Source organism: Pundamilia nyererei, unplaced genomic scaffold, assembly GCF_000239375.1.
Source record: "Pundamilia nyererei isolate P.nyererei 1_Seehausen unplaced genomic scaffold, PunNye1.0 scaffold00040, whole genome shotgun sequence".
Classification (NCBI taxonomy): Eukaryota; Metazoa; Chordata; class Actinopteri; order Cichliformes; family Cichlidae; genus Pundamilia; species Pundamilia nyererei.
In genome coordinates, this window is record NW_005187441.1 from 1,115,949 (window position 1) to 1,130,152 (window position 14,204).

Consider the following 14,204-nt stretch of genomic DNA (forward strand, 5'->3'; position numbering starts at 1 on the left):
TCCACAGTGTTCAAGATATCATGTGCTAATTTTGTGTGATGGTATATACCAATAACAGCTTGAGCTGATTTAACTTAGTTTAAAAATCGGGTCAAGGTCAAGGTCACACTGTTGAGGGGGAGTTCTCTGAGTGCTCTTGTTACAAGCTTAATCTTGATGGAAAACCCGATTAAATTTCTATTTGTAGATGAGCCAAGTACTCTTACCTAAATTTTTACCAATATAGCACATCGATATATCTGCCACAACATAGTTAAAACTATCGTAAACAGTCTAATCTGTGTATATGTCAATGCAACAACACAATATCTTTTGAGGTTTGGCTGTTCATTGGCTCTTTGGAAGCAGGGTGGAACCGGCATGTCTTTGTTATTACCAAATGCTTCTTAGTCAGGATGTTGGATATTATTAAGATATTTACTTTACTTTTTCTATTCTGTTTTTTGTTTTGTGTTTTTGACAGCAGTAATACTACATAAACGTACGGTTCTATACAATATCAGAACAGATTTTCTTTGTTTTTCTTTATGTTCTGTTTTTCCTTCGTTTTAGTCTTATTACCACCCACATAAGTCTCCTTTGGATCTCTAGTCCTCACCATTCGTTTTGAATATCTTTCTTGGCAAACATTGTTTGAATGTTGCCTGTTGAGACACCTCGGAGTGTTCAGATGACCCTGACCAAGCATTATCCACTCTGTCAGGCTGTTTCTTTTCATCCAAACTTTGATTGCTGTAAACCCCTGCTTTAAATAGAAAAATACAAAAATGACTAGTGGTTGTGTTCCCCTACTATTTCAGCACAACTTGCTGCACCTTTCAAAGTAAGTCATTTCTCAGAGAAATGGCACTATCATCCCTTTACACTCTCTGACAAAGTAGGTTAGCTTGATCACACACTTCTTATGGCTCCTAAAAATAAGAAGGGATTAATTGTTAAAGGTCAGATCTGACATGATTCTTACCTGACTGTCTCTTTTGCAGTGATTGGCTCTTTCCCTGGGGTGATGATGTGAAATTAAATCCAACCTTGGAGAGTGAAGCCTGGGCGTCAGTACGATCAGGCGAGGAAGCTTCTGATCTCATTTCACATGATCAGCTCTGAAGTGGGACAATTAGATTAGCTAGACAAAGGTTGGTGGGTAATTTCAAGAGAAGCTTAAAAAAAAATCTGCCCTCCTAATGCCTGAAATAAACAACAAAAAAATCAATTATCTTATAGAAAAATGGGCTTCTCCATTTGGACTTTTAGATGCAATTTTTATTTTGGATGTCAAACTGAAGAATTTAGTAGATTCCAGGAAGAAAGGATAAGTGCGTCTTACTTCAGACCTCTGTCTTGTGGACAAGAGATTAAAATAAATACTGTGCTGAATCTGCCAGTAGCATACACCTGTATGACAGCTGCTTCCCTGTCAGGGACACTTTTTAAGGATTTCTCGTTCAGTAAACCCTGCGAACACGGGTGTACAATTCCCCACAAACCTTCATTAACAAGTGTAGCCTTTCATATGCCATGTGAGATTGGTCAAGATGTTTTCCAGTGGGGTAATCTGTTAACCAGAACTCTATATATTTTTACAGTCCTTCTCTTTCTCCTCCCTCAGTCTGTGTCCTCAGCCCCTTTCCCGCCTGCATTTAGCAGAAAAATATTTCCAGATGTGCCAATGAAAGAGCTCCTTGCGCAGTAGCTCCGTAATGGATTTCATATGCTCAAACTAAAGGTCACTTCCTCATATTGTTGCTCTACCAATTGTCCCTCCTCAGTCCCTAGACAACAGCCAAACACAGGGACCAGCGTCTTTGCAGGATGAGACAGGCAGCACAGACGCACCGACGCACGTCTCCCCCCAATGAATGTAAATTGACAGGCTGCCGTCAATGAGCCAGTACCTAATTTGGATGGTGGGAGACCAGTGAATATTGCCGGACACTGGGCAGCGTCATAATCGTGTCTGGCACTGGCATATGCATCTGTCTCGGTCCCTCTCCGGCTGCTGGACGACTGCCCGGAATAGTGCTGCTCTGCGCGGTTTTCTATTGGCTGAACTCGTCCCTCCGTGCATGGCTCTACAGGGCGGGTTGGACCCCGGGGCTTTTTTCTATCTCTGCTCTGACTCTGCGTTCTTGTCCACTGTCTCATAGCACAGTGGCTTTTGCCATTCCCCACTTTGTATGCAATATGTTGGAAAGCCACTGGGCTTGCAGTCACCCCGTACAAAGGCGGACAGCAGCGACTGTGGGACTTAGACTCAAATGGCTTCTGAATAACCTTTTAACTGCCTTTTTTTCTGGTTTATCAGGCCTGTCCCCTTTGGAGCTAGCACTCCTCTGGGGCAGTGCACACACAAATTCAGATTGACACGCATAAAACAAACACCGTTAACGCCTGCTGAAGCCTGTTAGATAAATTGTTTCCCGTCATAATTAGCGAGCCATTTTCTCACTGTGAAAATAGCCTCACTCTGTTTGTCTCTTGTCTCTACTTTTCTCTCTTTCACTTCTCCCTTTTAGATCACTGACAGAAAGTGCCTTGTGAGACAGCATCCCTACTTGAAGATCGCTGAGTGTTTCTGAAGAACTCCAGATTTTTTTTTTTTGCCCTCTGCGATCGTGACGCCACACGGCTCGGCTGTGAGGATCGCTGACCCTTGATTTGTCCTCACCTATGATCTGTGTGAAGGAAAAGTAAAGAGCTGCTGGAGCTGCTGCATAGCTGGCCAACGTGCCAAAGCTCAGAGAGAGGGTAACAATAAAAAGCCACAAACTTTGTATTATCCTGAACTGTGCCATTGTACCTCAAAATAACCCTGATATCCACCCCTTGCAAAGATATCATCACTCACGCAGAGGACATTTTGGGGACACGGGTACATCGACTAAAGCTTTTCTCTGAGCATGCCCCCTCTGCCTTTCCAGACGTTCGCACCTGAGACTTACTGATTGATAAACAACTAGCTGTTTGACTGAGAAACTCCACAATAGCGCAATAGTGTAGTCCCATGTTCAGGTCACAGAGACCTTGCCAGTCCATTACCTCCACGTTCCTGTCTGCAAGGACAAGCCTGATCCACTGACCTGAAGCAGATCATTTATAGCTACACGTTCTGCTGCTTCTTAGTTCTTTTGTTTTTTGGGGATATTTTTGTTTTTGCTTCTTTCTTTTTTTTTACTGGAGTGCTCCTCTTCAGAGGATAACCTCCACATTAAACCTAGTGGCTCTGCTGCAACCCGGCTCTACAGCCAGCGCTGTTGACATGGCTCTAAACATTGCCTCCATACGGGACACAAAATGGCTGACCCTGGAAGTGTGCCGGCAGTTTCAACGCGGGACTTGTTCGCGCAGCGATGAAGAATGCAAATTTGCCCACCCACCCAAAAGCTGCCAGGTGGAGAATGGGAGAGTGATCGCCTGCTTTGACTCGTTAAAGGTAAGGACTGCAGTTTTCTGTTCATGACGTCTAGAATTTGAGCTGCTTGATTTGTTATCTGTCAATCCCAGGCATACAGAAGTGATTACTGTTAGTTTATATCTGCCGTGTGATATAAAACACATTTGTGTACTTGGATTACATCTCTGCAGAAGCAGTATAATACCTGACACAAAATGTTACAGCTTTGTGCTCTCAAATGGTCAGCGTGTTGTAGGTTGTGCGCTCAGCGCGTCATGTCATGTCCTCACGCTGTGCTGCTGTTAGCCGACCAGTCTGACCTGTGAAGTGAAAAGGCCACAGAGGTTTTGTCATGTGTGTGCAATTCGTTTTCTTTTTTTTTCATGGGAAGTTCTTCTAATATTACTGTGCCTTGTCCATCATGCGTACTTGTGGGTGAGCATCTGATCGCCTTGAGTCACTCCAGGGCTTCTATTCCTGGATGCATGTCAGCTGTCACATGCAACCAACAAACACCAGTCAGTGCTTGTTTTGTCATATTGGTTCACACAAATCCAAGAAGAGGCATTACATCTTCAAAATGCGGATAATCTGCTTTTGTCAGCCTGAATACATGGATTGAATATGTGCGGCATTACATTGTACCACGTTTTGTTCAGGGAAAATCCACTAGAAGCTTCAAAGCCACGTTGAAGTGTTTATCCCTTTAATAAGGCTTGTAGTTTATTTGTTTGCTCCCTCCCCTTTATCAAAAGTTAAATTGTTTTAATTTGTACGTTTGAAACAGATTTTACTGCACAGTTTCATAGTAGTAAAACATCACTTAAATTAGCTCAACACCAGACACTTTAAAGCCAACCCAGTCGTAACAAGGTCGATTCACACATGCCCCCCTCATGGTGCAAATAAGATCTGAGAGCACCCTTATTATTTTCAGGCTGTGCAGGGAAAAAAAGAACTGAAAAACAGATGTGACAATGATAAATAGCCAAAGAAACTAGAGCAGAACACTAGAACTGTAAGGAGTTTGTCTTTGTTTTAGGTATAAACTGTAGCTGCATTTCACATTTAGAACAGCGCAATGTGTGGTGAGTGCATTTCACATTTTTTAAGGCCCGTGCCAAAAGCGGTTCTACTAGATTGGCACGTTTCTCTGAATGTTAAAAATGTGAAATAATGGTAGAGGACATTTTTGAATCTTGATCGCAACCTTCATGAAACACATTGCAAAATGTGTAAGAAGTCAGTTTCATTCCAAAGTTGCTCATGGTCTTTATTTATTTGACACTGTAAATAAACAAGCTGCTTTTATGTTGCTACAAGCTCCTTCCTTGGCTAAGTTATTGCTAACAGTCAGCCACTGAGTGACATTCTTTCCCAGCTGCCAGATCTTCTGAGCTCTTATGCCGTGATTGTTTAATGAGCAAACAGCTGACTCTAATCAGAACTGATTTGTTGTTGCACCAAGTAAGGTTAAGCCTGATATGGAATCTCTGCAATCGCTATGATTTCCTTAATAACTCCAAGTTGGCATTCTTGGCTGAAGGGGAACTAAAATGACCTGAATAGTCAACCTCATACTATGTTTAGTTTAGACTGTGCTCTGTGACATTTTTTTGTGTAAACACTGGCTTTGAGGCAGTCATTTGGCAATTCATTCTTCAGCTGTGGCTTAAGCTGTAGAATAAAAGAAAAGTCTATGTGTACAATGTGCACTCAGGATTTCTGGATATCAAAGCCTCAAGTTATGCTGTAAACCCTGTTCTCAGTTATCATTATTGACATACTTTAAAAATGCCTTTATGTTATCACTTCTGTTATAATACACAATCTTGATGGTAGTTTCTATCCAGAACATTTTCAGGTATGGACTACAAGCATCCTCGACTGATTCCCATTTGTTTCCTTAAGGGATTTCTGACCACAGCGACCAGACTTCTTCTTCTTTCTTTCTTTCTTTTTTTTTGTGGTCTGACCAAAGGCCATCTACAAGTAAGCCTTTTTTTCCTTAACCTGTTAGCAGTCGGACGTACCGCCCACGGTACATTGGATGGTTTAGGGGACTAATTGGACTGCTAAGGGGTTAACAGCAAAACCTCCTGACAGTTACTGGGACAGTTTCTGAAGCTACCTAAATATATGGGGAGATATCCATTACTTTTACATCAGTAGTGGATGGGTCCTAAGGATTGCATGCATAAAATCACGTAAACAAAAACTTGAAAAGTTTGCTAAATTTGCCCCAGATAAGGTGAAATGTTTTCTTTTTTCTGCATGGTATACTTTATTACGCAAGCATACAACTTCATTGTGGCTTCATTACTGGCTCAGCTCTACTTCATGCCATGCAAATTTGTGTTTTGTATACGTTAGACCAGAAAAAAGATAAGCACAGCTTCACAACCATAGACAGGTAGTATAACAAATAGATAAGTCTGCTCCCACACCGTTAATGTTGTTGTATTTGTTGCCAGCTATTACACCATCCTGATCCATATAAGTGCTGGTTTACTGCTTGGGGGGTTTCTTAATTTTTAAAAAAAAATTAAAATCTAAGGGTCATGACACAGGATAAGAGTTTTTTGCTGGTATCTCTCCCCTACATGGGCTTTTTTCCCTTCCATAAGTGGCTTGCATTATACTGCAGTATTCTAGCAAAACAGTAGCATTTCTTACATTTACCGCCCGGACTTGTCTGGCAGCCTGTTAATCTACGATCTTCTGCTGTCATTGAAGACTGCCTCCTTAACCCAGCTTAACTCCTAATGCAACTAAAAAGCTAAATGTATAGACAAAGACACAAAATTTCACCCCTTCTAACCCTAATTTCCCCATCCAGCCCACTGACAGAAGGAGAATACAGTATTCTCTGTACTTTTTAACTCCAACTCACCCCCACTCTCGCAAAGACTTTCCTCGTGACAAGAGAATGAATGCTTTATTATGCATTAGGAAGTGTGTTTCAGTCCATTGCAGGCTGATTTTCACCCCCATTATGCCCGTATCATCTTCCTGGGTCTTCTCATCCGATAGGGTTATCATGCCAGGGTTGGGTGCTGCCAGGCATGACTTGGCCAACGATCAGAACGGTCTTTCTCATAAACACGTAAATGGTAGTGCTTGGGAAAGGAGCAGAGAAGGAGGTGTAGCACTGCTGCTGCGCTTGTCAAGCAGCAGTAGGCAAACATTCCAAGGAATGGTCGTTGTTTTGAGTTTCTAAAAACACTTCTGTGACCACAGCGGCTCTGCACCATCATAGTTTTATCTTAAACTTTTCAGCTCTCTGCCAAAATAAAAGCATTTGCTTTTTATTTTATTTTGGATGAACGCTTATGCCCTAATTTTCTTACTGATATTTTACTTTGGGCTGCACAGCATTTGTTTTTTTTTTTAAATCTAATGACTTGGGGCATGGTGATATGTAAATTGCAGGTCTCTCTGACTTGTTTTAGTCATTTTTTTCATAATGCAGCTTCTAAAAGGTGCAATTCAATTAAAACATGATGCAGCAGGACTGCTTAAAGAAGGTGGAAAGTTATACCTCGCAGAATTGGCGGACAATCGGGCGTTGTAGTTCTGCTGGATATAAATTGCATTCGAAAGCATAATTCACTTATTGCTGTTGTGTGGGGATCCGTCTTTACCCAAGAGACCCAAAGAACAGCGTGGCTTTTTAGATTTCCAATAATAAGAAACTCCAGCAAGCAGTGAAGCCACCAGATCATGGGTTTTACGGCAATTGCATGTCTACGTTAGAGGGGGACTTTCGTAGTGTGGTCAAACAGTCGCTCATGCATGTTTCTTTTATCTGAAATATCTGGTTTTGCATTTTCTGTTAGAGAGTTTTGCATGGGTTAAATAATGGTGAGGGATCACTCCTTTCTCGTTTATTTCCTACTTTCTCAATCATAACGCTTGCAGCACCCTCACACGGTGCTGCTCTTGGCATTTCTATGGTGTAATTTCTAGGGGATTATTTTTGTCCCCTGCTTTACTCTGTGGGTTTTAGAAACAGCCCTTCTATGCTACATTTATCATCTCTCAAAATAGGAGAAGCTTCTTCATCCCTGTCCAGCTAAAGCTGAACTAACATTTAGTCGGTGTGCATGAGGGGGGTTATAAAGTATCATTCGTTTCAATTGAGACCTGACAGGAACGTTTGGGAGTGGTGACCTCGCAGTGGGAACTTTTCAGATATGTCAACTGTTTTTTCAACCACATATCAGATTTCCAACATGGCTATGGAGCCCATTATAGCCCAGCTCTGCTCCCATAACTGTCCAAATAGTTTTAGTATGTTTGTTCTCTTGCTTTGCGATAGTCACAATTTTGTTGTACATGTAGAATGAGAATAAAAGGCTATTCTATATGTTAGTGGTGTTAACAATCTTGTCTATGTTTTATCTTCTGAATTAGGAAAATGACATTCAAATGAAACAAGTTCAGACAGGTTTGGTGGCTGCTAGACAGAACATGACATTTAAATGTCATATATGAATACAAATTGTTGTATGTCAGCAGCAAATTACCTCCATACAGCTAGCTTATTTTAAACTAAAAAAAATATGGAGATATAGTTCTATCAGTAAGTCAAAACAAGAACGTTAAGTCTGTGCTGTCATCTGAACCTTGATTTGTCTTAATCTGTTTACATAATTTCTTCCGTTGCAACTTTGACATCATTCGAGCTAAACATGATAGAAAACCGAGAGAGGCAGCTCTGTGTCTCCAGTAGTTTCAGAGATGTGTTGTGGTTGAAGCCATTTCCTTTAAGCTCTTTGATAATTGTTGCACCGTGACCATGGAAACCATCATAGAGTGGTGGTGGTGGTAGAGATGAGTGGAAGAGAGGGCTTGGGTAGTAAATGAATGAGAATACCTACCTTAATGGAGTAAATGCAATCATGCCGGTCATGTGATGATGTCACATTGACTGTGCAACCATTAGACATCAGCCTTTCGTCAGTGGTTAGGTTTGACTATATTTGACATGCCTGGATGGGGGTTTTTTTCATTCTAAGTTAAAGCATAAGACACATATGTATAATAAGCAGCTGCAGAAAATTAACAGCCATTTTAGAGTTTCACTGGTGCCTTTGCAGACTTTGAAGCCTTTACAAAACAGACTGAATGCCTGACAGCACGGTCTGTTTAGATTTCCTCCCCCACACTTTTTTGCACCAGTAACATTTTACCAGGTGACCACCACGCCTGAATGAGCTTCCGTAGTCTGAGAGTTGGGGGGGGGGGGGTTAGCCTGCTGCATCTGAGCACGATCATGTTTCGTCAAGTTGCAGTCGTCAAAAAGAAAGCAGTGAAGCAGGACAAACAATAGGAGCTACTACTTTCAGGTGTGCAGTGTTTTCTCATTTGTATCACAAGCTCGCCACAGTCCCCATGGGGATGAAGCGCCCTGGTTTCCCTCACTTAGTAAGAACACCTTAATCCGGACTGTGCTTTAAAAGAGCATGCTCCACTGTAAGTGTGTTATCGGAGGGCGTGGGACGGCTGAAAATAAAGAAGCGAGGGAACATGGGAAGAAGGGAAGGTGTTCATATTTGAACGGTTAAGAGAATAAAAATACAAGAGTGAAACTGTGAAGGTGGGACTTTAAGGTTGTTTCCTGTCTGTAAACGACAGATCTCACCAGGTAGGGAAGTAGAGCAAAAACTTAAGCCACTTATCAAAAACTCTTATTAGGATTCAAGAGAAGTGTGCCTACTACCTTGATTTAATTTCTTACTCCAGCTAAACCTGTCAAGACAGAAAGCAGACATTGAAACATAAACACTAATGCAGCCCAAAGACCTCTTTTTAAGTTTAATGGATCTGTAACTTAACCATAGCTTCCCCCCTCTGAGCTCAGTACATTTGAATTTTTGTGGGAAGCTTCAGTGAACATGAACTTTCTGCCCGTGGCCTCAGTTTGCTTCTCCTCTCTTGTTTTAAAAGATGGGCTCGGCTACATTCCTCAGTGTAATCCTCCCGAACTGGGCCACACCCTGGGCAGAGCAAACATGTGGAGGGGAATGTACGCCGCGCAGCAGGAGTTGGTGTCCCCCCAGGGTCATTCACCCAGACACAATGAGGCACTGACTTGAGCCTAATGTGGGGCTGCAGTGGATGCGGCATGCTTTTGATGAGCCCCTAGGAGACCCCACACTGCTACCGTTCCTTAAACAGGCCTCCTCGTAGGCAGACAAATGCATGCACACACACTGTCTTGCCAGTGCAAACCATGCCAAATTTCATTTGATCCATGTGATTTCACCCCCTCCACAGCCCCAGTCTATCTGAAAACATCTACAAAGGTATAGAGATAAGAGTCAGGGAGAGGGAAGTCTGATCAGATCTCTGTTTCCTACTCAGGTCTAGTTAGTCAGTCTGGTCACTCTGTGTGCTGGAAATGTTTAAAAGAAGAACCACAAAAACATTTGTTTATGCATGTGAAAGCATATTACCCACCATTAAACCCCAGTGATAGATCACTGTTATAGTGGGATTTGTAAGGAGTCCTTGAGCAGTGTAGAAAATTCTGTTTTACATCTGGTCACATTTATAGGTCATATGTTGATCATTGAGACTGTGTGTTATAATTTGGTTGATAGTTTACATCCTGTAGAAGTTCAAATGCTGTCTTCTGTGTTATATTATTATATTACATGGGGATCCATTGATGTTAAACAGTCAGTATTAGTTGTTATCGGCGTTGTTACCTGATATCGGCATAACAACATGACATGTACTGACATCTCTACTTGTTGTGTTACAAAGGGTTTGTGCTGACTAAGATAGTCTGATCAAGACGCTTTTATAATTAGTATTATGAAGGAGCATGGCATAGCAATAAAAACATCTGGAGCAGCCAAAATGCTTCCGTGTCTTTTAAATTTCATGTTATTCTGACATGTTACATGTTTTTTTAGCTGAAATTAAATTTCAGGTTAAAATTTCACACTACTGCTGTTGATCAGCAAAATCAACACATAAGAGTACACACCGATATTTTAACTGGGCCACCGCTTTGACCCACATTTGTGTTGGTCAGTGTGCTTCAACGTTGTTGTTTGTGTGAGTCTGCCATTTGTAGCTGAAAAACTCCACAATATCAGCTCCACATTTCTCGTTTGCTGCTCTGAGAAATCAGAGCTCAATTGCTGGGATACTGTTGGTGCTGTTGGTTCCAAATCTTGTGCTCTAGCAACAGGATTTTTTGGTGAAAATGTTTCCTTTCCATGTGGGCAGCCAACCTAAAAATAAAACAAAGAGCCAAATGAAAATCATCGGACAATATTTCATGCAATTTTGTGTGGAAATTATGGGTTTTCAGATGTCAGACAGATGAGAATAAGCAGTATTTACTTTTGTTAAAGTAAATGTCAGGAAAAACTGTGTTATTTTATCAAAAATACACCGTTCTGCTTTACATCGCTCCAATCAGTGCTATAATGAGGCCTGATAAACATGTCCAGTATTCAGCACTCTCTGCTTCCCATTCTGCTAATGTGCAGCCTTTGTTATATCACCTAATGGGGTTGTAGTTTTGATCTTGAACTCTATTATGTCTTCTCTTTTAAAAAAAGCAAAAAAAGATGTATGGCATTACTGTTGTTTAATGTCAGATTGAATAGTAGGTGTTCTTCATCCAATGAGCTGCCTGCAACATGATGGAACGACTGAGCACTGAAAATCTGCCCATCTGCTGTACCAGTGTCTCACCTGGTCTCAGTCCACCCACTACCTCTGAGTCATCCTCTTTTTCCATCTCTCTCAGCTGCCCACAGTGCTGATAAAGTACTCCATTTTCTGCATTATTTTTTTTCTGCCTGTGGTAAAAAAAAATGGCAACTTAAATCAGTGCTGCAGAGTCAATGCCATCCTCACATTTGATGATTTCAAAGCCAGCTGGACTCAAACTCCCTTACTGCTGCAGTAGTTGTTGCTGTTGTGAGCACCTCTGCAGTAAAGCAGAAGGCAGATCTATGCCAGAGTGAGGCAGGAGGCATGCTGTGCGGTTGACCTTTAGTATCAGCCCCATTAATTATTGATACGTAGTTTCATCATCACTGAGAGACAGACTCAGGTTTTCTAAGGGTAGCACATATTTACCTGCTTTATTCACTGGAACCTAACCTTAGATTAAAAATTCACTGTATATCATGCTTGAAAAAAAAATCATTATCTTCAGCCTTCTGTGTTTTTTTCCTCCCTTTGGAAGGGCAAGCGATGCCTAGTGGTAGCCGCAGTATGATCACTGTATTGCCAGTGTACTGAAGCATATGGCGTTGGCTGTAGCCCATTTTAAACACTGAAATTAATCGTTTCACTGGGAATGTGTTGACTGCTTCCTCGGGGTTCTTTAATTCTCTGGTGATAAGTAAATGGACAAGCTTACAGAGGCACGGAGTTCAAGAAGCTTCCACCCAACCACCCTCAGTTTGTAGGCAGACGCACCTTGGGAGCTGCAAACAGTTAGACAGACAGGCCCAGCTGTCTCCTAGGGGCCAGTCTTTATAATTAGACAAAGATCTCCTTAATTGGCTCCATCTAATGAGGCAACATAAAGGCAATCTTTAGGGGACCTCTTCTTTTTTTCTTTTTTTTGGTTTAAATGACTGTTGGGCTGTGTCAGAGGCAGTTGTAAACCAGTCCTACCATGACATCCCAATCCCTTGTGGAGACTTGTCAGTGCTGCGAACTTCAAAAGCCTACATGTCGGTATGTCACTGTAAAAAAGTCATTTTGCTAATAAAGTAAGCACCAAAAGCTACACTGACAGTGATTGACACTGGGCTTGCATATGAAAAAGAGAAGTGACAATGGAGTGTGCCCTGTGTGAACTCCATTTTAGAAGTGTTCTGACTCATATCCTATTCAGGCTCATTGAGTGGCAGTGACGGACTGCGCAGTAAAAGTGGAATCTGCCATAATTACTTGTCGAAGCCTTCCAATGCGCGCTGCTGCGCTGCAGATACTGATGAGCTAAATGGAGACCCCCATTTTGAGAAATGGCACTTAAAAAGTTGGTGCTTTGTACTGGCACACATAATAAAGAGACAGTCACTTGTCTTATTTTGAGTTAGCATATGGACTGAATTAGGCTGATGAGATCATGCAGGGTTGTGGCTTTGTCTGAAATGGCCGATCGCCCAAACCAGTATGCTGTTGCAGTCAGTGGCACAAGGTTGAGCAGACTATTAATTCAAGGCCAGTCTAGTTTTTTTCTCGAGCATCAAGCTTAATAGGCCAGGCTAAAGCAGCTCTATGATGGAGTAATTTGATAGAGCCTGTCTAGATGAAAGTCTTGGCGTCAGTGTAAATGGCTCCTGTATTAGTGAATGAAAGGCTTAAACTGAGCCTGTTACGCTCCACGTTTTTAATTGCTGGGCTCTACTACAGTAGCTTTGTATGGTTCACGGTTCATAATCATCCTTATGTATCTTTTACCAGCTCCTTAGTTCAGTCGCTGTCTAAACAACCTCCCTTTAAGCCAGCTATCTTCTGATTGGCTGCCCCTCACACACAGATCCTGTCTGAAGCCTGAGCTTCACAGGTGTTACCTGTATATATGCAAAGTCATTTTCTGAATCTCTATCATTGTAAAATATGGCAGAATAATAGGAAAAGCACAGTAGGCCCCCTTTATAGCTTTGTAATTAGAAGGAAAGCTAAGAAAACATAGTCATACTCAGCTTATTCAGATCCAGTACTGGTTCTCAAATGATGCTTTGTCGACGCTTCTTTTCTAGGCTTGGCTATGAACTCCCACAGCAACAATAAACTGATGTTTGTTAATAAAGGATGAGCCGTGTTTACTTCCACCTGTGTCCTATTTATGTAGTTTTGGATATCATTCCTAACGGCACTCAAAGCACAAAGTACACACAGAGTGTTAAGTTTGACCTGTGGGAATGGTGCAATATCACTACGCAGAATAGGAATGGCAACTTTTGTGTTTCCTTTGATGCACTAAAACATATTTGGCAGGATGCATCCTTCTGTTCTATTTAAAACCCAAGCTAGAGATATTATTTGTATTTGTATCACTCTCTTGCCTCCTTTCCCCTACCACAGAGGGTGGCCATACCATAAAGGTCAACTTTAGGTCATAGCAGCATTTCTGTTCCTGTGGGTGGGTGGTTGTGTGTTTTGGCCAACAAGGAGTTGTGGGGGAGGGGGGGCTTGAAAAGTTCATGGACGAAAGTGAGATGGCCAATTTCACACCCAGCAGATGCCTGCTCCAGTGACCCACAGCGACAGGTGGGAGACACTAATTGGCAGAGCGCACCCTCGCAGAGTTGGCTCAACCCACGGTGGGTGAGGGAATGAAGGTGGGGACAGAGGAGGGTGAGAGTGAAAGAGTAGTGGTGACAGTGGTGAGCATAAATTGGCACCGCAAATTGTCGAAACACGCATGGGAGGAAGAGTGTCAAGTTTAACAGCTGCACGGCTCAGGTGCACACCGCCTGTGATTCATGCCCGTTTCCATCTTACCAAAAAAAGCACATTTTGCATTTGATAAACTGTTGCCGCTCTCTAATGTGGTCCCGTTTGCATTTCCATAGTGCCACTGAATTCAGTTTGCTTTCACTTCCTTTTGGACCTGTTTTCTCCAAGGGAAGCTTTGACTTCCCTTGGAGAAAACAGGAAAAGGGCAAGGTGATGACATAAGTGAATAGCGTGATCAATGTGTTTGCCTCGTTCGGACGATTTTAAGATAAAACACACCCTGCAGCTCAAAGGCTGAGTCACTGTACCGTGGTTTATTGATCTTATTTCTTTGACCAAAGGGCAGCTATTACTTTAACCAGGT

General features: G+C 42.0%; 1 protein-coding gene across 16 annotated transcripts in view; it reads left to right on the forward strand.

Moving 5' to 3' along the window:
- mbnl2 (muscleblind-like splicing regulator 2) overlaps positions 1-14,204 on the forward strand; it is a 49,923-nt gene that overhangs the window by 8,213 nt on the left and 27,506 nt on the right. For 15 of the 16 annotated variants that reach the window (XR_001290349.1, XR_001290348.1, XR_001290350.1 and 12 more), the window contains one exon: positions 2,514-3,430. Coding sequence is in view for 9 of the 16 variants with exons in the window: in XM_005730907.1 (XP_005730964.1) it covers positions 3,257-3,430 (174 nt within the window). In the remaining 7 variants the exon portion in view is untranslated. Of the gene's footprint in view, positions 1-1,035; positions 1,134-2,513; positions 3,431-14,204 lie in introns of those variants that run through there. The other variant, XM_005730909.1, reaches the window with a different exon arrangement.